Here is a 24,790-nt window from a genome sequence, read left to right on the forward strand (position 1 = left end):
TTATAATAAAACATCATTTTAAACCATGATCTGCTGACTAAACATTTACTGAAGCCAGAGACTACCTTATATAGCTTAGATGGTTTTATAATATCCAAGGCATTGGCATTCAGCAAATATATATTGAATGAATTTTTGTCTGTAATTGTCCATGTATTCAAAAACCTAATTTTTCTCTCTTTAGGCCAGAAAAGGCCGGACCACCATTGTGATAGCTCATCGTTTGTCTACAGTTCGTAATGCTGATGTCATTGCTAGCTTTGATGATGGAGTCATTGTGGAGAAAGGAAACCATGATGAACTCATGAAAGAGAAAGGCATTTACTTCAAACTCGTCACAATGCAGGTATAGGCCAAGTCTAGAGTTTTCCTGAAATATCTAAAGTACAAACTGATTTGTTGTGTTTAGTACTATAAATAAATGTTACTTGACTTGATTATCTTGATAGATGAGAAAAATACTTGGGGAATTCAGACCAGATTTTTCTTCCCATTGAAAGGGAAGGAAAATAAAGAAGGATAATTGGAGAAAAATAAAAGTTTAAAAAGGTTTAAAGGTCATCTATCCACTGTAGTAGCCACTAGACTCATGTGGCTATTGAATACTTCGGTGACAATTACTCTGAATTGAAGTGTTTTAAATAGAGAATGCATCCCAGATTCCAAAGATGTGGTACAAAAGAAGAATGCAAAATATCTCAGTAAGTTTTTACAATGATTGATTACATGTTGAAATGCTAATATCTTGGATACAGTAGGTTAAATAAAATGCAGAGTAATAATGCATTTATCTCTTGCATTTTTTAATGTGGCTACTGAGAAAATTTTAAATGATAAATGCAGGTCACAGAATGGCATGCGCCATATTTCCGTTGATAGTGCTGGCCCAAAGCAGATATTATTGAGCCCCAAAGCACCCAGAAAAAGGAGATGACAAGGTTCTATACAAGGAAGGGATGTCATGTTATTTCAGCATATTCAGTGGTAATCCCCCTTCAGCAGGTTTGATTTTCAAATGTACCACCCATTTACACACAACCAGACGCCCCCAGCAGCAGTTTAACTTTGTCCTTTCCTACAGTGATGTAAATTGCCACTTCCTTGATAGCGGATCTTTGGCGATTAATTTTCATTTGGTTTTTGAGCCTAACCTGTTTGTGCTTATTTCTTATTTATTTTAGACAAGAGGAAATGAAATTGAATTAGAAAATGCAATCGGCGAATCCAAAAGTGAAACTGATGCCTTGGAAATGCCTTCAAAAGACTCAGGATCCAGTTTAATAAGGAGAAGATCCACTCGCAAGAGTATACGTGCCCCACAAGGCCAGGACAGAAATCTTGGGACAAAAGAGGACTTGGTACGGAGAGGATGTAGAGTTAGTTATGTCTTCAGCCCTCCCTCTGGGCTAACACTGAGGTGGCAGGAGTGGGAACAAGAAAGAGTTCTCCAGAATCCTCCTGTCCTATGCCCAAAATGTTCCACAAACCAAAATCTCAACATTTTAGACTTCGGGTTATAATTCATGAATGAAAATTTATAAGACAAGAATTTTAGAATTAGAACTTATAATGTAAATATGTTTTTAAAGATTTTATTTATTTATTTGACAGACAGAGATCACAAGTAGGCAGAGAGGCAGGCAGAGCGAGGGGGGAAGCAGGCTCCCTGCTGAGCAGAGAGCCCAATTCGAGGCTCGATCCCAGGACCCTGGGATCATGACCTGAACCAAAGGCAGAGGCTTTAACCCACTGAGCTACCCAGGTGCCCAAGATTTTTTTTTTTTTTAAGATTTATTTCTTTGTTAATGCCAGCACTCGTGCGAGGGGAGGGAGTGGACCGGAGGGAGGAGGACTGAGGGAGATAGAGAAGCAGACTCCCTGCGGAGTGCAGAGCCTGACACAGGGCTTGATCTCAAGACTCTGAGATCATGACCTGAGCCAAAATCAAGAGTTGGATGCTTAACCGACTGAGCCATTCAGGGGCCTCTGTGATATAAAGAGATTCTAATGGGTCTTCAAATGTGGACACGTCTCTTCTTTTATCTGTACTTGTAAGTACTCCTGTCATGTTCCAAATATCAGGTAAGTGTTAAATGTTCGTGGAAATATCATTTATTTCTTAAACTATAAAGGAGCAATATAATAGAATCTGTCAGTACTTTTTAAAAAATCAAATAACCATCAACTCATAAACAGGAATAAGATACCTTCCTTTAAAAATTTTGGTACAGGGTCACATAGGTGGCTCAGTCGGTTAAGCATCTGCCTTCAGCTGGCATTAAGCCCTGCATCCAGCTTTCTGCTCAGCAAGGCAGTCTGCTTCTCCCTCTCCCTCTCCCTCTACCCCTGCTCATTTTCTCTCTCTCTCAATCGCTCTCTCTCTCTCAAATAAGTAAATAAAATCTTTTTAAAATTGTTTGGTACATATCGAAGAACTGTGTCTCATTAACTTAATAAAAAGTATCAATTCTTTTTGTAACTAGCTTGTTGTACTATTTTGCTTTCCAGAATGAAAATGTACCTCCAGTTTCCTTCTGGAGGATTCTGAAGCTGAATATAACTGAATGGCCTTATTTTGTGGTTGGTATATTTTGTGCTGTCATAAATGGAGGTCTACAACCAGCATTTTCAGTAATATTTTCAAGGATTATAGGGGTAAGTGTTTACGTTCATTTTCTGGATTTATCTGTGAGTTCTGAGGAAAGAATGAGCTGTTTCTATTCGTAGCTGTATACATAAGCGGCAAAAAATATTGTACCTTCTTATGAAACTCAGCACCTTGAGGGTGTGAGTCTGCTTTGGGATAGGAAGGCTAATTTTTCAGGCCTGCCTTTGTCCTTGCAGTTAGTTGCTCTCTTAGGGCCCAGGTTCCTGAAGTAGTCTCTGATATGAACCTGACCTGAGTGTCTCACCTGCCGTCAATGGGCTCCGAGTAAACATCATGGAAAGTCCTATCCATGGTGCACAGAGAGAGTTCAAGGTGTGTTTGTCAGACTGGCCGGAGACAGAGCTGTGCTGTGACAGGCACCTGTCAGGGTGTGAGCAGGCCTGCCGCGCTGCCTCTGTAAGACGTCCATCCCACTTGTTCAGATGAAAACAAAAAGGAATGGATTCTGAAAGATTGATGTATGTTGGTAGTACCTGCTTTTAATGATGACTTTTTAACAATAAAGCCACCCCCAGGCAGGAATGCTCTCTGTTTTGTGGTAGATGTTCAGATAGCAAGCTGAGGATACCCTTGCCATAATGGCTGAAAACAGTACAGAGAAAGAAGTTGCTCCCTGCATGGAAGAGGCCAAACGCGAACTTCTGATGTACCAAAAAATACACAAATGTGCAGGTGTCCCCGTGCCTGGCTAACTGACTTCTCTTTGGTATTCATATTTGTATGTTCCATGTAGTCATTCAAGAAATATTTTTGCGGTGACGGCTCTGTGCCGCATACTGTTCCAGGTGGTTTAAAAAAAAAAATGCCAAGAGGGAGATAAAGTGTTTGATAGCAGGGAGCATATGTTGTAGGACAGGGGTTAGCAGGCTTTTTCTATAAAGGATAAGGGAGTAAACAGTTTCGATTTTGGGCGCCATATGGTCTCCATTGCAAATATTTAGCTCTACTCTTGGAGTGTAGAAGCACCCACAGTGCAGAAACAAATGAACATGGCACTACTCCATGGAAGCTTTATAGAAACATTTGGCCGGTGGTCCCCAGGGAACTGATTCCTGGTCTAGCATTTGTGGTATAGGCAGGGAGATATACAGTGGCATCATCAGAAAAAAAAAAAAAATGAAAGTGGACTCATTAGGAATGGGTTTGGCTGTGTGTAGCAAAAACTCAACCTACGGATTTTATATTTTCTTCATTCCTCATGTCACAGTAAGTCTGGAAGCAAGTGACCCAGGGCTAGCACACCGACTCCTAGATATCGGTTAGGCAACCAGTCATCCACCCTGTTGAAGGTTTGTAACCCAGGGTTTAAGGTTGTGGGCTCTGAGTTAGATTGCTCAGGTTTAAATCTTGGGGTCAACACTTGCCAGCTGTGTTACCTTGAGCAAGTTAATTAACCTCTCTGTGCCTCTGTGTAAAGTCATGATGATAATAAATGTTAGGAGGTGATTGTGAGGATAAAAGGAATGGTACACATGAATTTGGATAGAATAATATCTATCACAGGATAAGAGCTCACTGATTGTTAGCTATTTTGGGGTGGAATTTTTTTTTCCTATAAAAAGGATAAAGTTTACTGGGTTGGGTTAGGAATGTAGCTCTGTTACAGACAATTTTGGCCCATTATGGAGGGAGTTGTTTGTTTTCTTTCCCTGTGAAATAGTTTTTCTCTGTGTTCTCCAAGCCCAAGACATCGTATTAGCTTTCTTACCATCTCTGGAAAGATCTCCATGTGTGGTGCTGGGTCAGCTGGCTGTCTAAACTGCCCATCCTACAAAAGAGGCTGGCTCAAGGAGGCTCCTTTCTTACTGAGGGTGTGGGCTCAGTGAATGACTGCCTCTCTCTGGTTTCCCAAAACAGCATTGGCCGATTTCTCTCCAGCTTGCAATGTCCAAATTATAAAACAACAAATTGCCAAACAATGTAGTTTCCCACCAAAAGAGGACAGTATTTATTCTCATTTCTACTTTATGTATCTGGCGTGGCCTTGAGGCACTCATTGCTCTTAAGAGGAAGTATATGCAGAATAAGTATTGGATCCTTTAGGAGCAACAGACTCATTCTTGGCCCTTAAGGAAGACAAAGTTTGCACACCTTTAGCTTTGGCATTAGGGAAACCAGCCCTGACTTCCATTATACTAAGCCTATCTTGACCCCCAAATATTATGCTTGATGGGAAATGGGTCAGACCCAGAATGACTTCCTTAGTCTTTGAACTGAAAACCTGTAAATATTTCTCAACAGGTTTTTACCAGAGAAGAGGATCCTGAAACAAAAAGACAGAATAGTAATATGTTTTCTTTATTGTTTCTAGTCCTTGGAATTATTTCTTTTATTACATTCTTTCTTCAGGTAAGTGTCTGCATTTTCACTTTATTCATTTTTGGGAATGCATTCTTATTTAGCTGGGGAAATTTCTAAACACTTACGTAATCTGCTCTATTAATTGGACTACTAGCAACCAAGTTTCTTTGACATATTTAAAACAAAAATGTCTTGGAGTACCCAGGTGGCTCAGTCACTGAGGCATCCAACTCTTGATTTTAGCTCAGGGTGGTGGGATTGAGCCCCAATTCAGGTTCTATGCTGAGCATGGAACTTACTTAATTGTCTCTCCCTTTCCCTCTGCCCCTTCCCCCCACCCACACACTTTCTCTCTTTCTCTCTCTCCAACAAACAAATAAATAAATAAAATTTTAAAAATAAAAATATTTTAAAACAAAGATGTTTTGCTTCCACTGGAGCACTTGCTTACCTTCTCCCCCACTCCCACCATCACCTCTCCCAAATGAAATGTTAATGAAATCAGAGGGAAGAAGGTGTTTGATCTAATCTGTTGATTAGACATGAAAACTGGGGACTCAAAAATGGAATTCAGGGGAACCTTGGGCTTGAGTTTGGATATAAGTACTACTAGTCGGTTTAAATCCTCAACATGTCTTGGTATATCCTGAAAACAACAAAAAGCAAGACACGGTAAGCAAGTCGCACTGATCTAAAAAATGTTTGAAGAGTTTTTCATTCACCTTTTGCTAAAGGAGAAGGAACATTTTTAATAATGGAACAATGTCGGTCCTAAACAGAAACTGTAGACCCTTTTGTAAAGAGTCAGATTTTACAGCTGCACATCATTTGGCTGAAACAATTGCAAAGAAATTCAAAGCTCTAAAAGTTGAGTATGGTAAGGTGAAGTTTGAGTATGCTTTGCACCAGTTCCTAATTTTGTGGTTTCAGGCAAATAAATAATGTACACTAAGCCTCGATTTCCTCATCTGTAAAAATAGGGATGTTAGTACCTTCCTCTTGATGACCGTTCCATGCTCTTGGATTGGAAGAATAAACATTGTTAAAATGTCTATACTGCCTAGAGCAATCTATACTTTTAATGCCATTCCGATCAAAATTCCACCGGTATTTTTCAAAGAGCTGAAGCAAATAATCCTAAAATTTGTATGGAATCAGAAGAGACCCCGAATTGCTAAGGAAATACTGAAAAACAGAAACAAAACTGGCGGCATCACGTTACCCGATTTCAAGCTTTACTATAAAGCTGTGATCACCAAGACAGCGTGGTACTGGCATAAAAACAGACACATAGACCAGTGGAACAGAGTGGAGGGCCCAGATATGGACCCTCAACTCTATGGTCAAATAATCTTCAACAAAACAGGAAAAAATATACAATGGAAAAAAGACAGTCTCTTCAATAAATGGTGCTGGGAAAACTGGACAGCTATATGTAGAAGAATGAAATTCGAACATTCTCTTACACTGTACACAAAGATAAACTCAAAATGGATAAAAGACCTCAACGTGAGACAGGAATCCATCAGAATCCTAGAGGAGAACATAGGCAGTAACCTCTTTGATATCAGCCACAGCAACTTCTTTCAAGATATGTCTCCAAAGGCCAAGGAAACAAAAGCAAAAATGAACTTTTGGGACTTCATCAAGATCAAAAGCTTCTGCACAGCAAAGGAAACAGTCAACAAAACAAAAAGGCAACCCACAGAATGGGAGAAGATATTTGCAAATGACAGTACAGACAAAAGGTTGATATCCAGGATCTATAAAGAACTTCTCAAACTCAACACACACAAAACAGATAATCATATCAAAAAATGGGCAGAAGATATGAACAGACACTTCTCCAACGAAGACATACAAATGGCTATCAGATACATGAAAAAATGTTCATCATCACTAGCCATCAGGGAGATTCAAATTAAAACCACATTGAGATACCACCTGACACCAGTTAGAATGGCCAAAATTAGCAAGACAGGAAACAACGTGTGTTGGAGAGGATGTGGAGAAAGGGGAACCCTCTCACACTGTTGGTGGGAATGCAAGTTGGTGCAGCCACTTTGGAGAACAGTGTGAGATTCCTCAAGAAATTAAAAATAGAGCTTCCCTATGACCCTGCAATTGCACTGCTGGGTATTTACCACAAAGATACAGATGTAGTGAAAAGAAGAGCCATCTGTACCCCAATGTTTATTGCAGCATTGGCCATGGTCGCCAAACTGTGGAAAGAACCAAGATGCCCTTCAACGGATGAATGGACAAGGAAGATGTGGTCCATATACACGATGGAGTATTATGCCTCCATCAGAAAGGATGAATACCCAACTTTTGTAGCAACATGGACAGGACTGGAAGAGATTATGCTGAGCGAAATAAGTCAAGCAGAGAGAGTCAGGTATCATATGGTCTCACTTATTTGTGGAGCATAACAAAGAACATGGAGGACATGGGGAGATGGACAGGAGAAGGGAGTTGAGGGAAACTGGAAGGGGAGATGAACTGAGGGAGAAGGAGAAGGGAACTGAGGGAAACTGGAAGGGGAGACTATGGACTCTGAAAAACAACCAGAGGGTTTTGAAGGGGCAGGGGGGTGGGAGGTTGAGGAACCAGGTGGTGGGTAGTAGGGAGGGCACCTACTGCATGGAGCACTGGGTGTGGTGCAAAAACAATGAATACTGTTATGCTGAAAATAAACTTTAAAAAAATGAATAATGTGACCAGTGTCACATGTCCTTTCTGTGTCTGGAGAGGAGCCTTGGAGCAGGCAGCCAGGCAGCTTTCTGGCAGAGCCCAGCAGAACCCCGGAGCCCAGCGGTGGAGCAGCAATGTTTGTGCATGTCCAGAGCCCTCTGGTGCACTGGGCAGGTGCGTCCCCATAGGCAAGGGAGCCATGGCCAGCACTGAGGTCCTTTTCTTCCCAGAAGGACATTCATAAGGACCATTCTCTTAGCCCCAGCTGGAGCAAGGACACGAGACTCCTCTTTGACTCATGAAGAAAAGTGAAGACTTCTCTTGGAAACGTCTTCATGTAAATGTAAATCTACTTGAAAGATCAAGACTTCAAAATCTTTTTCTCCTGACACAAAGCTCATAAAAGAAGAGCAAATGTCATAGACCCAGCTCTTTCCCAGAAGCGTTGAGGAGGGCCTAGCAGCTTTGCATACACAATGTTTCATAATCAGAAAAGCTAGTTTGCATTGTAAGGAGGTCCTTATATGCAAGGAACTCCTGGATTCCCTCGTGGAGGAGCTATTGCAACCATGATTGATGCTACTGTTGGTGTGTCTGTGATTATAGCTGGAGGAATCGTCAAGACTGCCAGTCTCAACATCACTTTTAAAAGGCCTTTCCTCCTTTGTTCTGTTGTGATAAATAGCCAACTGGATAAAGTTGAAGGAAGGAAATTGTTTCCTGTAATGTTTGAAATGTGAATGAGAGGACTCTATCCTCAGAGGCAAGAAGCTTATTTGTAAAGCTGGATCCTGAAAAAACTTTGACCTTGAAGAACTTCTGGTCCATCCTACACCAATCTGTTAGGCTCTCTTTCCTCCAGAAGAAGCTGTTGTCCCCAGGCAAGTTCTACTTGCTGTTGAGTCCCCCAGAGGGTAAAGCCTGCTAACAACAACTTTCCTGAACTCATCTTCCAAATACAACTCCAGGAGCCAATTCCACCTTCTGAACTTTTTAACACAGAAGCACTCCCTGGGAGAGTGCCAGCAGATCTTCTTGTCTTCTTAGGACAAGTGTCTGGTACATGGGTTTGAATGGGCTCCTTAAGGTTGCATAAGCATGACGTCTGCCCCATTGCAGACTGGAGACACAATGCCTATTGAAAGATGGGTTTTTGGCGGGGGGGGGGGGGTTGTGGGGTTTTTTTAAAGAATTATTTATTCATTTGAGAGGTAATAAGAGAGAGAGCATGAGAGGAGGGAGGATCAGAGGGAGAAGCAGACTCCCCACCAAACAGGGAGCCCAATGCAGGACTCGATCCCGGAACTCCAGGGTCATGACCTGAGCTGAAGGCAGTTGCTTAACCAACTGAGCCACCCAAGTTCCCACATATTGGAAGTTTTACCACAAACTTAGATATGCCAGAAGAATCGAAGGAAGGAATAAATGTGTGTGTGTGTATTATAAATTATAAAGTTAGCTTTATTGTGTCCAAACAAATCTTTTTGACTACAGTAGGAAACACAGCTAGTTCCTATAGGAATGGATACCTCATATCTGGATTCTAGGAATTAAACAACTGCACCATTAAAAAGAAGAAGAAAGAAAAAGAAGAAAAAGGAATCATGTGATCATGTTCCCAGGCCTGTGGCATTCAGTGGCAAACACTCAGTTACTTACTGATGGAGTAGATATTAGCCATGTGTAATTTTTTAAGATAAAATTCTGAATAGGTTTCTATATTTAATGTGTTGTAAGCATGTATTAATTTTTTATATAGACAGAAAGGGTTGGTTTTTTGGGGGGGTTTGTTTTGTTTTTTTTTACATTATAAGAAGTACAAAAGAAAAATGACTGAATGAACTCTTTCTTTACTAAGCACTTAAAATCTCATTGGGTAATTTGGCCTAAGCATAACAGATACAATGCTTTAACCAAATGGAAGATTGCTGTAGCAACTCTTAATGCCATAGAACGTAAAGATTCGTGAGTGTGAAGTTGGTTGAAGGATTTTGAGGGCAGTAGGCTTTGAGCTGCTCCCTCCAACTCTGGAGATTTGAACTGGGAAAGCAAAGGCAGGGAAGGCAGTTCCCTTTGTAACGTGATGATGCTTGGCGAGACAGGAGTCTGACTTGCCTGGCAAAACTGCGTGGAAACAGGCTCTAATATAGGACCTCAGAACTACAGAGATGGCACAGCGGTCAACAACATTAGAGTCCCTACTGCTGATTTGGAAACAAAAGGAGGGAGCTCTGTGGGTGATAAAATTTCAGGCTCTGGGCTCCTGTTCTAGTTAGGATTCTCATAGCCCCAGATTCATGGTCCACCACTGCCACCTTACAGTTGGGTCCTTTGGCAACTAAACCTCGGTTTCTTTTGTAAAGTGGTAATTTTACAGTTGTCCTAAAGGTGACATTCTTCCATCACTAAAAGGGTTGTCCTATGTATACCTACAGGTATTTTATATAAACTTACAGTGTCAGGCTAAGCACTGAATAGCTAGGTCTCGACAAAAATAATGGTAATATTCCTGTAGTGAGCAAGATAATTCATATTTCATTCGGTCTAGTAACAGAAACCTTAATCTGGCCATTTTTAAGTCAATTAAACTGTTTTAGTAATTTCAGGCTTTAATTCAATGAATCTAGCATTTCTCCCTTTCCCTTCTCCTGGGTCAGTGTCTCTGTTAGCAGAGGGGTACAGGGGATGGTCTGTGGGCATCACGTGCCTGCCTGCTTCATGCTGGCAACTGGTATGGCCCATGGCCTTCAGTTATATGGTCCTACCAGGATGCCCCCCTTTATCGAACCACTTGGAAGAATTAGCTCTTTCTTCACTTGTGCTCTTTGCCTCTGTTTCTTCCCTCTCTCAGTAATGCTCACGCACTAGCTGGGACCACAGAGGAGCTATAACTGCCCTTTTCCACCTCTCTGATTCTGTAGGGAACTGGGTTGTTATTAGGGCCTCTCCTCTTATGATGCGCCATGGGCCATTTCCACTCTGCTTCCCCCATGCCATTGTGGGGCGGCCCTGATCTGTAGACTTCCACTTCCCGGAGCTCCAGAAAGACAGGGAGCACTGCTTTGTCCTGGTCTTGTATCCCCACATGCATTGGGATGAGGGTTCTGTTGCCCTTCCTCCCCAGATGTGGCCAGGCATGGCAGCACACTCACATGGGACTCCTTATTTCCCAGAGGAACTCCTCCCTCCTCCCAGACATGCAAGGTTAGACTCTTGGGGGGAAGGAGAGGGCCAGGGCAGAAAATTCTCTCTTGGTCGGCCTTCTTGCCCAGCTTGTTTTGCTCCAAGACTTTAGTTTTGTTGTTGTTGTTGTTGTTGTTGTTATTGTTTAACTTGGAAACTAGGAATTTGCTATCTTTGTTCCCTGCTTCCTTTATGGCTGGGTGGCTGAATATTTCTGTTTTCCCAGACGACACCTCAGGTCCTGATGTATCTCTTAACAGCATTCTTTTGGCATTCTCAGTGTGTCCTGGTTTGGATGACATGTAACACAGCTGTCCTTCCTCGAGTGCCTCTGCCTTAGAAACAACTTGAGCTTCCTGGGTGACAGACCCTGGCTCCCTGGGAGAAATAACAGGGATAGGAGTCTGGACAAAGAAACACACTTCCTAATAAATCCCTCATCAGCCTGCCAGTAACAGGGGAGTAATGATTTCAAAAACTGGGCTCTCCTGGCCCCACCCACCAGTGCGGCTCTGTACCACGCAACACAGCCAAGCCTGACATTTGGCTTTCTGAACTGGTCTCGTGTCCTCTCAGCAGTGACATCTGGGCTCCCGCCCTCTGTGTCATCAGTGTGGGGGTCTCTGATAGGTCTCCTTTCTTGTGGCATATTCTCATTCACAGGGCTTCACGTTCGGCAAAGCCGGGGAGATCCTCACCAAGCGGCTCCGGTACATGGTTTTCAGATCGATGCTGAGACAGGTATGTCTGCTGAGGACTGAGCCTGGGCTGGGCGGACCTCCCTGCTTGTACATGTGGCCTCATGGAGTGGGAGTGCGGTCAGGTTACTCAGAGTGAGCTCCTGTGGGGGTCTTCCCTCCTTCTCCCCTCAGAGATGCTGCTGGACCACCCCCCCAGGTCTGGCTCAGAGGCCCTGCTGTATGTCTTCTGTGGGCGGGACAAGGAAGGGGATGGCCACAGAGGGTCCCCAGAGCAGGTTCGCCACCAGCCTTTCTCGTGGCAACTGGAGGCAGAGTAGGCAGTACCCCTCATCCCTTTTCTCCCTTTCTTTCCCCTGGGAAACTCAAGACATTCATGTTTCTGCCCACTAAGGGATGTCACCTGAACTCTGTCTTTCCACAAAGCAAAATGTATCCCCACTCCCCAGTCGCTTTGCTGGGGTTAGATAGATACAGTAATTGACACCGTAGTCTGTCAAGCTGGTAACAGCTTAATGGAATGCCTCTTACATTTCAGATCTTCAGAACCCCAACACCAGGCAGAGGCAAATGTGTTCCTAGGGAAAGGGGGAGGGGGCTTCTGGGAATGTCACCCAAAACAGCCCAGTTTAAAGAGAAAGTTTCTCTAACAATCCTGGAAATTTTGTATGTGACTTTATAACTCTCCATTTTAAAATCACTGATCCCTTGCCAGTGAATAAAATGAGGTGCCAGAAGGATGCCCTGGACATGCCAGGGGTGCTGGAACCCTGGCTGAGAAGCACAGGTTGCCGCATTAGGATTTCTCAATGATATTTACCCTTTCCCGGCTGTCTTTGCTTCCTCCATCCTTTCCCACCCCTGCCACCATGACTTAAAAAGCGTGTTTGTGGGAATTGCTTGCAGTGACTGACAGAGCCAGGACTGATTTGAATGAGTGACAGAACACTATTTGATGGGGACCCTGTCCTGGGACACTGAATCAAACCATAATTATAACCGGGATTCCATTTAGGATTGAGGCTGATCTTGGTCCAGAGCCAAATGCCCCATTACCGTCCCAGACCCCAGGCTGACTCCTGAGTCTATTATACTTCGGAAGCTGAGCTGATGGTTTGTGTAATGCCCTCTCTATAAATTACTAAGCCTGGCAAATATGTATGAAGACCTTCTGCTTCAGAGCCATAATACGAAGAATTGTCAGGCATTCATACCTCAACAGTCCCTGTCTTCAAGGAAGTTATATGCCACTGGAAGAGGCATTTTAACACAGCAATTTTAAAAAAGCAAAGTGATGCATGCTATAATAACTTGTAACACTTTCTTGTTTCTTAAATATTTGGGGGAAATATGATCGATATTGCTTTAATTGCAAATCACCAGTATGGATAATAGGACCACAGTTAATTTTATTATGGATATAAATTCATACTACAAATTCACAATCTTTTTAGTACTTATGTGCTTAAAAGGTAAATGGGCAAATGGCTAATAACACGTGAAAAAATGCTACCCATCCCTTGGAATCAAGGAAGTACAAGTCAAAACCTCAATGAGATAATACACCAGTCAGACTGGTTAAAATTAACAAGTCAGAAAACAACAGATGTTGGAGAGGTTGTGGAGAAAAGGAAACCCTCTTACCCCTCTTACACTGTTGGTGAGAGTGCAAGCTGGTGCAGCCACCTGGAAAACAACATGGAGGTTCCTCAAACAGTCAAAAATAGAGCTACCCTACAAAATTGCACCACTGGGTATTTATCCCAAAGATACAAATGTTATGATCTGAAGGGGCACATGCACTCCAATGTTTATAGCAGCAATGTCCACAATAGCCAAACTATGGAGCCCGATGTCCATCGACAGATGAATGGATAAAGAAGATGTGATACACACACACACACACACACACACAATATGGAGTATTACTCAGCCTTCAAAAATTGAAATCTTGCCATTTGCAATGACATGGATGGAACTAGAGGGTATTATGTTAAGTGAAATAAGTCAATCAGAGAAATCCAGTTATCATATTCACTTACTTGTGGAATTTAAGAAACAAAACCAGATCATAGGGGAAGGGAGGGAAAAATAAGATAAAATCAGACAGGGAGACAAACCATAAAAGACTCTTAATCATAGGAAACAAACTGAGGGTTGCTGAGAGGGGGGTGGAGGGATAAGGTAACTGGGTGATGAACATTAAGGGGGGGGCATGTGATATAATGAGCCCTGGATATTGTATAAGACTGATGAATCACTGCTCTCTACCTCTGAAACTAATAATACACTATTAATTAATACCTAATTAATTAATTGAATTTAAATAAAAGTAAATTTAAAAAATTAAAAATTAAAAGGTAAATGGTTTTATCAAAAAATCCCATTTTATGTTAATCTGAAATTTTAATCTAGATTTCTTTTGTTGATTTTTAAAACCCAATTCATTTATTCTGCCCTGAACTCCAGTTATCTAAACTGCCTATTCAGCCTCTCTATTTGGATGTCGAAGTAGCAGGCACTCAGAAAATTATTTTGACAAGTGAAATTACTTATGTTTTTGTCTATTAAGTCCCTTTCTTGTCTATTGAGTGCCAAATCCTGAGTGTGAAATGCAAGGGGTATAAATGATAACCATCCTGACCTTGTCCTTGCCCTTGGAGCTAAGGGTCTTATAAGTAGAGCTTTAAGATAATAAAATCTTTTTCTGTGCCACAGGATGTGAGCTGGTTTGATGACCCCAAAAATACCACTGGAGCATTGACAACTAGGCTTGCCAATGATGCAGCTCAAGTTAAAGGGGTATGTGCCTTCTTTCTGCTGGTGTTAGTCTTCGTTGGCCATTTTGGATCTCAGCATGGAATTAATTTTCCCATTTTCGGTGTTCTCATCATCATTAAAATGTTAGATAAATATTTAACACAATAAATCATTTGCCTCATAGCAAAAATGTTAACCATTTAAACATTGTATACTGTATAGTGTATATATAATTTACAAGCTTTCTTTTGTTGTTTACTAGTTAGTCATATTATTTACAGGATACACATGGAAGGATAATTATTTAGAAAAGGAAGTATTTATCAGCATATCATGCAAGATCAGTCTGTTTTGGGTTCAGTTAATCAACAGAAAACGAATTGCTACTGAAAAAAAGAATGTAGTTTCTGTATACATGTTTAGGAGTACTGCAGTTTAGAAGAGAGGGAAGAAAAATGTAAAAGCAGGTTGAGGGGCATTCCGGTGACTCAGTTGGTTAAGAATCAGACTCTTGATTTCAGTTCAGGGCATGCTGTCAGAGTCTGAGATCAAGTCCCATTTTGGGCTCCCCGCTAGGCCGGCCTGGTCTGCTTAAGATTCTCTCTCTCCCCCTCTAGACCTCCTTGCCCACCCTGCTCATGCGCTCGCTCTCTCTCAAAAAAAAAAAAAAAAAAAAAAAAAAAGTGATAATAATAAAAATAAAAGCAGGTTAGAAGAAATGAGAAGCACATTAAAACATTAAAGCAGTGGTAGCAGGACTAACTTCTTCAGGTTATAAAGCTCAAATTTTACTAGTACATGATTCTCTCTAACTGCTCAACTAGAAACTGTTGTACCAGGAGGTTTTGATTTGTGCAGGAAGTGACAGTTTCTTCTACACTGTAACTACTGATAGCAAAAATCCACAAGATGGATATAGGATTTGAGAAAAAAAACACGTGCCTTTCCCTCCCTTGAACTTTATTAATCTTTTAGTCTTCCTTTAAGGTAGCTCTATATTAAAGTTTCTTCTATCAAATACAAGGGGCTTCCGTAAGACTAAATTAGGTTATGAATGTGGAAGTGCACAGAGTTTTAAATTACAATGTAAATCTTGTGACTTTTTTTTAAGGCAGATTTCTTTGCTTAAAACACACAAATCAATGAACATGGAGGTTTAGATCAAGTTGTATAGAACCTATCAGGGCCACATGTGCACTACTTGAAATAACTTTGAACTTCATAACACAGACAACAACCGGGCCTTCTGGTGTCTACACAGCATGCCAGGATCATCATTAAAAATAACTATGGGAAAAAAAATAACAGCAGGATGTATAGGTAAGGGCTTTCAGGTCTCAGAGATATGGTGGTATATGCGGGAGGCCCGAATGAGCTAAAGGTACTAGCCCTGTAGATATATAGAGAGGAATGTTCTAAACAGAAGGATCAGCAAGTGCTAAGGACCTGAGGCTGGAGCATTTCCGTAACTGTTCCAAAAACAGTGTGGCTGCAGTAAAGTGAGTGAAAGGAAGAGGCGTAAGAATTGAGATCTGCATTATATCTGGAAATAGATGGGAAGTCATTATAGGGTTTTGGACACAGGAGTGATGGGATCTGAAAGGTTTTTGGTTTTTTTTTAAGATTTTATTTATTAAAAAAAAAGATTTATTTATGACAGAGAGAGCACAAGCAGGAGGGGTGGCAGGCAGAGGGAGAGGGAAAAGCAGGCTCCCTGCTGAGAGGGGGTAGCCTGACCAGGGGCTCAATCCCAGTCCCCAGGATGATGACCACAGCTGAAGGCGGGTCGTTTAATCAACTGAGCCACCCAGGAGCCCTTGGGATCTGAAAGTTTTAAAGTCTGCTGTATGACTAGGCTGAAGGGGGCAAGGGTGGAGGCAGGGACTGTATTGCCATAAGTCAGGGGAGGGATGATCACGTCTTAGACTGGAGTGATCATCGTGAAGGTGACAAAAAGTAATCAGATTCAGGACATAGTTTGAAGGTACAGCCAACAGAATTTATTGGTTATATGTGGGGTATAAAAGAATGGGAATATAGAATGTCTCCATAATTTTTTACCTGCATCACTTTAAAAAATGGAACTGTGGGGCACCTGGGTGGCTTGTCGGTTAAGTGGCTTTCTTCAGCTCAGTTCATGATCCTAAGGTCCTGGGATCAACCCTACTCATCGGAGAGCCTGCTTCTCTCCCCTCCTCCATCTCTCTGCCTGCCGCTCTGCCTATTTGTGCTCTTCCTATATCTCTCTGCCAAATAAATAAAAACCTTTACCAAAAAAATGGAGTTGCTTTTTAATGAAACTGGGAGCCTATTGAAAGAACAGATTTGAGGGAGAGTTGAGAGTTCTTTTTTGGAACATGGTACATCTGAGATGTCCATTGAGATGTCCAAGTGGAGACATCAAGAAGGCAGATTAGATGTACAGGTCTGGAGCTGAGCACAGAAGTCTGGTCTGGAAATAGACATTTGGAGATCTTTCAGTGCATTGATGGATTGTAAACCAGGGGACTGGGTTAATAGACAAGGAAGCATATGGAGCTAGAGAGCATGGAAAGTGCTGGGCCATGAGGTCCAGGCTATAAGGATGGACCTGCAAAGAAGACTGGGAAGGAGCAGCCAGTGAGGGAGGAGAGCAGTGTCCTAGAAACAACATGGAAAAAGTGTTTTCAGGAGGAGCATTCAAGGGTGTCAGATACCGCTAATAAGCACACAGAGTGATGGAACATCTTACCAGGCTCCAGCCTCTAGAAGGTGCTGATGGTTCTGACAAGAGCTGTTTCAAGGTGTGGTGGGAGCAAAACCTGTTGGAAGGGGGATCAAGAGAAAGGAGAAAAGAGGACAAACACCATTAGATACATTGTTAAAGGACTTCTTGGGAAATGGAGGAGAGAAGTGGGTGGTAGATAGAAGACATAAAGCACCAGTCTCTATTTTTTAAATTTAACTTGGCAGGAGAATCAGTCAGTGAGTTTGGGTCAATCCATTTTGCTCCCTCCCTTCAAGAGCGAGTCTTTGGCGATCAGGCTTAGTGCAGACACAGTGTGTCCTCAAATTTCTGAAATCCAAGTTTCCCTAGTTAAACTTTGCTGCCCTCCCTTTAGCATGCCTTTCACAGAGACCTGGTTGACTGTGCTCGTGTGCTCACAGGGACGCACACATCCCACACCTCGTCTGGTGTGGAGGACACAGCCTAGAGTAAATGCTGACTCAGTCCCGGTGGCAGAACCTGAGCAGGCTCAGTGTGGGTGTTGTGTGCTGGCTGTCCTTCTTTCCTCCTCTGAAGTTTCTCTGGGGTTATGGCCTGTCCTAAGCCGTGGTCCTTTCTTGTATCTCTAAGACTGGTGGCCAGGCCTGTCCCTCTCCTATCATTTGTGAGCTCCTCAGCCCCTCACTGGAGCTCTGGGAGCCCTGGATTGCCTGCTGGTATTGACCCGCTGCTTTTCATTGGTATCTTCGAACTCATACTCTGATGGCCCCACTAGCCTGCACACCCCCGTGTGAGCCACCAGTTCACAAGTGTTCCCCAGAACTTCGATCAGTAGCTAAGGACCAGAGAAGAGGAAGCAAGTAGGTCTGTGAGCGCCATCAGAAGCAGAAAAGTCTGACGTAGCCGTTACCACAGGTTGGTGGAGACAGGACAGTTGTATCCACTTAATGCTACCAGCTGACCTGTTCGTGTTGGGGCAGATGCGAGTAGGTGTGTAAATATACATACACACACCTATATACATGCATATACATATATTCACCTGTGTATGTGTGTGTGTGTGTGTCCGTGTGTATCTCTATTCCACAGTGGGAAGTGGTGAATTTAATTTTTTATATCCAAAAATACCCAAGGGAAGCAATACTATCAAAAATCATTCTACCCAAGGCAGAGCTAACTCAAGTTTGTGCGTCTATAGTTACTGATAACGTTTATCTAGGTTAAATGTTCTTCATATTTAACTTGAGCATCAAGGAAACATTTTCTTGGATGTATTTTTGAGTCAGAAGCATGTTCTGCTAGAAAGAAATCAGGAGGAAATAATCTCAGTATTTTGCATATGAAATAGTGAGCTTTAAAGTTTTATTTTGGTTTTAAGACTAGAATTCTGCAGGGGAAAAAAAGCAAATGAGAGCCATGTAGAGATCAAAAGCTACTATGTATTTAAGGTTTTTTATGTCCCCAGGAGAAGGGGGTTGAGAGGAAGATGAAGTTATAAATGTTTCTAATTTCAGGAAATAGGCTCCCCCCCCCCCCCCCGTAAGCATTAGTGTTTTAAATTAGATTTCAAGCAATATGGTCATGTTTGGAAGAGGAAATAAATATCAGGGCAGGGAGTAACAAGGAAGAATGGGCAGAAAAATGAGAAGAGGAAGTGAGATAGAATTACTTGAAAGTACAGCGGGTGGAGAGGTAATGAGGGGTCTTGATGGGTTTCAAGTGTTGGGCTGTTTCTGTCTCCCCCTGTTTCAAGCTTGGGCTGTGGTTTTTGGGAGTGTTATCTTCTCTCAGTTCTACTTTTTGAGATGAAAATTACCAGGCTACTACTAATCTATGCTGTCCCATTCATTGTGATCCTCGGAACTCTAGAGTCCTACTCTGTGTGATTGCTAGAGGTGGAACAGTGTTAGTCTTTAGCATAAGGAACAGTAACCAGCACCATGACTTCAAGTGCTAACTCAAGTTAAACCAAAGACTGTAATCTCCCCACACCCCAAAGTCTGAGGTTCTTGATCTTTTCTTCACCTTTCATGTACATGAGAGAAGAATTTGTCATCTCTGATCCATTTTACTTATTTTCATGACCTTGACTGCCATCCAGACCTAACATTCCTTTGTCTGGAAGGTTATTGTACTAGAATCGTTCACCTGCTGTGAGCTTGGTGGATGTTCTGAGCACTTCTCTCAGTCAGTAGCTGTGGGAAATGAGTTCTGGGTAGGACTCGTAGATTCTGAGAACAGGAGCAGTTTACATTGTCCCCGTGCCATGGACTCTGTCCGGGTTGTAACCTTTGACTTTTAGGTTGGAAATGCACAAATGCAGAGACCTGGCTCTGAAATCTGCTTCATTTTTTGACATAAGCCAAATTTGGTTAAGTATTCCTTTGATAGAAACTCAGCGGCTGCATCAAATAAAAAGAAACGTTCCCTTATTCATGCTGTCTGGTGCAATTCTTGGTATAGAATTTAATGTACAGAGGCTCCTAGTAGTTGTAATACCCTTGCCCCCTAATTCCTGGTCTGGTATTTATATCATGTAGGTGTTGAATGATTTCAGAGGGATGATACCGGAGTGATGGAGAAGGGGGTACATAGAGGAGGATGTGACCAGTCTGGACTCTACTGCTTTGGAATCTACACCTGAGTCTGGCCTGGTCAGGCAGAGGGAACTTTGGGGGTAGAAAAAACCTGGGCCATTCCCAGATCTGGGCACCAGAGCCAGACTTCGGAAGGGATTGAGGGCTTGGGTGTTTCTAAGGTAGAGAAGTACGGTATGGAATTGACTTTATAGTTTGACTTCTGGCTTTAGAGCTGGAAGTCACTGCATGCTACTGAAAGTTATGCTCCAGGCCCCATCTGGCATTCACATTAAAGGCTCTAACGCCTGCTTAATACCCTAAATTAAATTCCATAACTTTCAGCTCTGTGTAGTTTTTCCAAATCAGCTGCAGGTTAAATTAAACCCAATAAGCATATCAAATAGGCCCAGATATATTTGGACTCCTTAATGACATATATTAGACTTAACTTATGAGTAGCTATGCATCTAACATTGGAAATCTCCAACATTTCCAGTGTAACTGTCAGATTACTTGTTTATTTTTTAAAAGATTTTAGTCATTTATTTGACAGAGAAAGAGAGAGCAAGAGAGGGAACACAAGCAGGGGGATGAGAGAGAGAGAAGCAGCTTCCTACTGAGCAGGGAGCCCAGCATGGGGCTCGATCCTTGGACCCTGGGATCATGACCTGAGCTGAAGGCAGATGCTTAATGACTGAGCCACCCAGGAGCCCCTTTTATCTTGTTTATTTGAAGAGCTTGCTTTAGTGATCATGGTTTCATTTATTAATGAAAATTTTCTTGGTATGAAAAATTAGAAGAGAGGGGTGCCTGGGTGGCTCATTTTTCTTAACATCCAACTCTTGAACTCTGCTCAGGTCTTGATCTCAGGGTCATGAGTTCAAGCCCCGTACTGGCATGGACCCTACTTAAAAAAAATTGGAAGAGATAGAAATATGTAATTTAACTCTGAATTATTGATCTTCTTCTTTCAGTATTCACTCTGATATCATGGAAATTTTCATTTTAGAAACCAGATAAACTCATGAGTAAAACTTTCCCTTTTATTTTGTAAGTGAGAAGATAATTAATAGAATTTCATGAAGCTGAAGTCATAATCCTGAGGAAAATATAGGCATGGGTTTTAAAGAGAATAAGAAAGCATTTCTCTAATTTGTTTTGTGTTTTTATTTTGTAGGCTATAGGTTCCAGGCTCGCTATAATTACCCAGAATATAGCAAATCTTGGGACAGGCATTATTATATCTTTAATCTATGGCTGGCAGTTAACACTTTTACTCTTAGCCATCGTACCCATCATTGCAATAGCAGGAGTTGTAGAAATGAAAATGTTGTCTGGACAAGCACTGAAAGATAAGAAAGAACTGGAAGGTGCTGGGAAGGTGAGTCAACCTAAATATTAGTGCTGATCTGAAAGAGTGAAATATTCTAATCAGTGTCGTTCTGTTACTCGCTGCTATTCACTATGCTCGGAGAATGTTTTTATACCCAGTCCTTAAAGCAGTTTCACTTGACCGGAGGAAGTTGGAAACTGAAGAAAAGGAGCCCAATGAATTCTGAGGCTCACAGCCTGACAACTGATTTTATTAGGCTTTCATTGTTTCAGACCATTGTCCTCACACTCTTTCTCTATGCCCTCTCTTCGTACCCCTTCCCTCTGTCCTCCTTTCCCTCAAGCAAGCTGGAATCCATTCCTTTATTGAGGAAATAAAAATTCCTTGGCAATGCTTTACTCCTCATTGTGACCCTAAGAAGTTGCTTTATAATTAGTTCCTTTTTCAGCTGAAGCTGAGACACAGGTGGGTTGTGGCCCCAGTGCCTTAGAGCTGATAAGCCTCATAGCCAGGATCCAAAGCTGTCTGCTGATGGCCAAACAAATCTGATAGCACATGGTTTGTATCATTGCAAAAATAGAAGTGGTCAGAGCATGACTGACCCCTAAAACTGGGTAGGGATACATCTATTAGTAGACCCTCCAGGCTTCCTAAGAGTCAGGGCAGGAACCCAGAAAGATCCAGTGGCTCTGGCTATCTAGGCCATGTGTCTGAGGTACTTTGTTTCAGGACCAGGCACCGCACCAGAGAAAAATGAATGATGTAGTGGGTACTTCTTCATGGAGGTTAATCACCACTGACACTTTGTCCTCTACCTCCCAGCCATCTCCTCAGACTTTTTATCCTGTTTCCTTAGGATTCCTTCACGAATTCCATTGGACTAGTTTTAGTGTTTCCTAACTAGTGTCTATGGGAGAAAGGTCTCATGTGAGGCTCCCCTTCAGGCCACCGGAGGCCCAGTCCCAAGCATCAGCAGGACCAACCTGACCCACCGGCATCTGGTTGTGGGCTGGCCCTTGTCACACTGGCCCCTGTCAGGGGACATGGTCTGTGAACAATCACCTCATTTAATACTCCACTGTCTTGGTTTTTCTTTCTGTGGTGTTGACTTTTCATGTGAGAGGATGGAAAAATCTAGGACAAAATGTGTAGAAAGAAAATGTATTAGTATTTAGGAATATCATCATTTCCTGAGGTGTTCAAAATGTCCCAGAAAGGAGCTTTACGTTGTTTAGAGGAAGAAGGTGATCAAGATGCTCAATTATAAGATAATTTGTTAGACATCACAGGTTAGCACTTCTAAAGTGGATCCCAAGATTGCTTGGGATCCCAAGGAAACTCGGATTTAAGACTCTTGGAGATCTGTCCCGGGGGCAAGGAAGGGGGGCAGGTAGACATGGATATGTGTGAATGTGGCAGGTTCACTGAACGGAGGTTGAGAAGTGAGATACAGGCTCTGATTCAGGGGTGTTTCATGAGACTGGCAAGAACAGGTAGGGAAAGTGGTGGTTTCAAGACCATCTGGTCTGTGTAGTTTTGAAAATCAACTCCCAAAGCTCCTCATTCCCAGGTTACTGAATTTTTACTGAATATTTAATATATGTCAGGCATCATGCAAGGAACTCTGCATGCATTTTCTTCTTTGATACTCAATCACTTTTTGGAATTCTTCTTATTAGTTGATAAAACCCAAGGCTTATAGAAGTCAGGTAACTTCCCCACATCATACAGCGATAGTTCTAACTGATCTCCCTGCTCCCACTCCTTCCCTTCTTGTCCACCCACTTTCTACATTCTTCTCACAGAAGCCACACTGATCTCTTACAAACACAAGAACACACAAACAGGTGCCCAACTTTAAACCCTCTGGTGGATTCTGATCACACTGGGAAGTGATCCATTTTTTATCCTAGTTGATAAGATTCTGCATGATTCCCTCCCCCCCAGCATCTTCTCTGAGTGAGTCTTTCGTGACTCCATCCCATGCCCACCCCATTCTGGCCTCATCGGCTGCCTTTCAGTTCCTGGAAACATTCCAAGCTGGCTCCCTCTGATCTTCCCAGGCCTGGTTCCTTTATATTATTCAGATCTCAGCATTATTACCTCTTTGGTGAGGTCTTTCCTGACCTTTGCATTAATTTATGACACTTCTCAGCACTTGTCGTTTGTCTGCTATTTCTTTGTTTATTGACTAGTGGACTGTCTTCCCTACTAAGGCATAAGCTCCGTGGGGACCAGCACTGTGTCTGTTGGTTTGCCCTTACAGAGACAGAGCAGGGCCAGGATTCCAGAGCAAGACCGTGTTGGGGGCAGCCTGCTCATAACCTCTACCCTGCCTGATCTCCATAGATTTCTGTCACATTATTATTGACTAGTGAACATCTTAATAAAATAGATGCTTTTTCATTTTCAGAAATAAAAGCCATAATCAAACCTTGGTTTATTTGAGGATAGGAAGAGAAGTGTGAGGAGGGTTTTTTTCTTTCTAGGGAAAAAAAAAAAAAATATATATATATATATATATATATATGTGTGTGTGTGTGTGTATATATTGCTTCAAAATTATTTTGTTCACAATGGCTACTGAAGGAAACTCAATGCTATTTACTCTTCTCAGATTAGGGTTCTCTTTTCTTAGAGTGCCTGGATGGCTCAGTCTGTAGCATCTGAGTCTTGGTTTCCACTCAAGTGGTGATCTCATGGGTTGTGATCTCATGGGTTGTGAGAAGGATCCCCAAGTTGGGCTTTGTGTTGGGTGGGGAGTCTGCCTAAGATTCTCCCTCTCCCTCTGCCCTATCCCTGCTCTCTCTCTCTCTCTCCCTCAAATAGATAAATAAACTTTGAAAAAGGTTCTCTCTCTTCATAGTGGTTTCCTAAGTTTCTATTTAAAACTCTTGGAGAAACCGAAGCTGTGAGGATGCGGAGTACTCATTAAGCATTTTCTTAATTGCTTCATCATGAGGCAAGATGAAGATGGTTGTGAAGTGATTACTTTAAGGTTTTACTCACTATGTGAGGTCTCTGACTCATAAACTCACTTGTATTGGACTGTTTACACCCTCTACGAAGTGACCACATTTACAGACCATTTGGTTTTTAAAAAACAAACAAAACACACCTGACTTAGAAAATGGTGCACAGAAAATATTTCTTAGAAACCACATTGAAATTTACAGTAGAATCTGTTTTCAGCAGACATTTTTATAAATTGTTGAATTTCCTTACTAACGTGAAGAACCTTTCCGTTTGTTTGGAGCATCATCACTGAAAATATTTCTAACATGGGTCTGAACAAGGGTTGTGTGCAGATTTGGCTAGAGGTGAATTTTTTCTTCTAATTTTTTGTTTTCTGCACTTTGAGGATTTTCTAAAATAAATGTATATTATTTTCATAGAGTGTACAGATTTTTTAAAAATTATATTTATTTGTTTGACAGAGCACAAGTAGGCAGAGTAGCAGGCAGAGGGAGAGGGAGAAGCAGGCTCCCTTCTGAGTAAGGAGCCTGACACGGGTCTCAGTCCCAGGACTCTGGGATCATGACCTGAGCCGAAGGCAGAGGCTTAACACACTGAGCCACCCAGGTGCCCCTTAACTTTATTTTTTAAATAAGTTTTTGTTTTTAAATATATGGTCTTATTGCTTTTCTTCTAATAGCTCTTTGAATTACTCTTTAAAAACTGACTTATGTTGTATCAAATGTTTGCATTTATCTTTGGAATTAGGTAATTGATATAGGATTTAGTAAGAAGTAAGTAAGGTTTCATGTTTATGATTTTTGAGCTATAAATGAATGTGTCTTTATTGGGATCACTTCTGACCATGGGGCACTTGGATGGCTCAGTCTGTTAAAGCATCTGACTCTTGAT

At 42.0% G+C, this 24,790-nt stretch overlaps 1 protein-coding gene and 1 pseudogene across 4 annotated transcripts in view; both read left to right on the plus strand.

Annotated features, from left to right (window-relative positions):
• Positions 1-24,790, plus strand: part of LOC123951466 (phosphatidylcholine translocator ABCB4) — a 199,187-nt gene that overhangs the window by 64,408 nt on the left and 109,989 nt on the right. For 3 of the 4 annotated variants that reach the window (XM_046020209.1, XM_046020211.1, XM_046020213.1), the window contains 7 exons: positions 185-346; positions 1,182-1,358; positions 2,509-2,655; positions 4,910-5,017; positions 11,510-11,587; positions 14,263-14,346; positions 20,768-20,971. The exons of the other annotated variant lie outside the window; for it this stretch is intronic. In XM_046020209.1, the coding sequence (XP_045876165.1) occupies positions 185-346; positions 1,182-1,358; positions 2,509-2,655; positions 4,910-5,017; positions 11,510-11,587; positions 14,263-14,346; positions 20,768-20,971 (960 nt within the window). The remainder of the gene's footprint in view (positions 1-184; positions 347-1,181; positions 1,359-2,508; positions 2,656-4,909; positions 5,018-11,509; positions 11,588-14,262; positions 14,347-20,767; positions 20,972-24,790) is intronic. 4 annotated transcript variants of the gene reach the window in all.
• LOC123952106 lies at positions 5,732-8,812 on the plus strand (annotated as a pseudogene).

The sequence above is a fragment of the Meles meles genome, chromosome 10, assembly GCF_922984935.1.
Source record: "Meles meles chromosome 10, mMelMel3.1 paternal haplotype, whole genome shotgun sequence".
In the NCBI taxonomy this organism is placed as follows: domain Eukaryota; kingdom Metazoa; phylum Chordata; class Mammalia; order Carnivora; family Mustelidae; genus Meles; species Meles meles.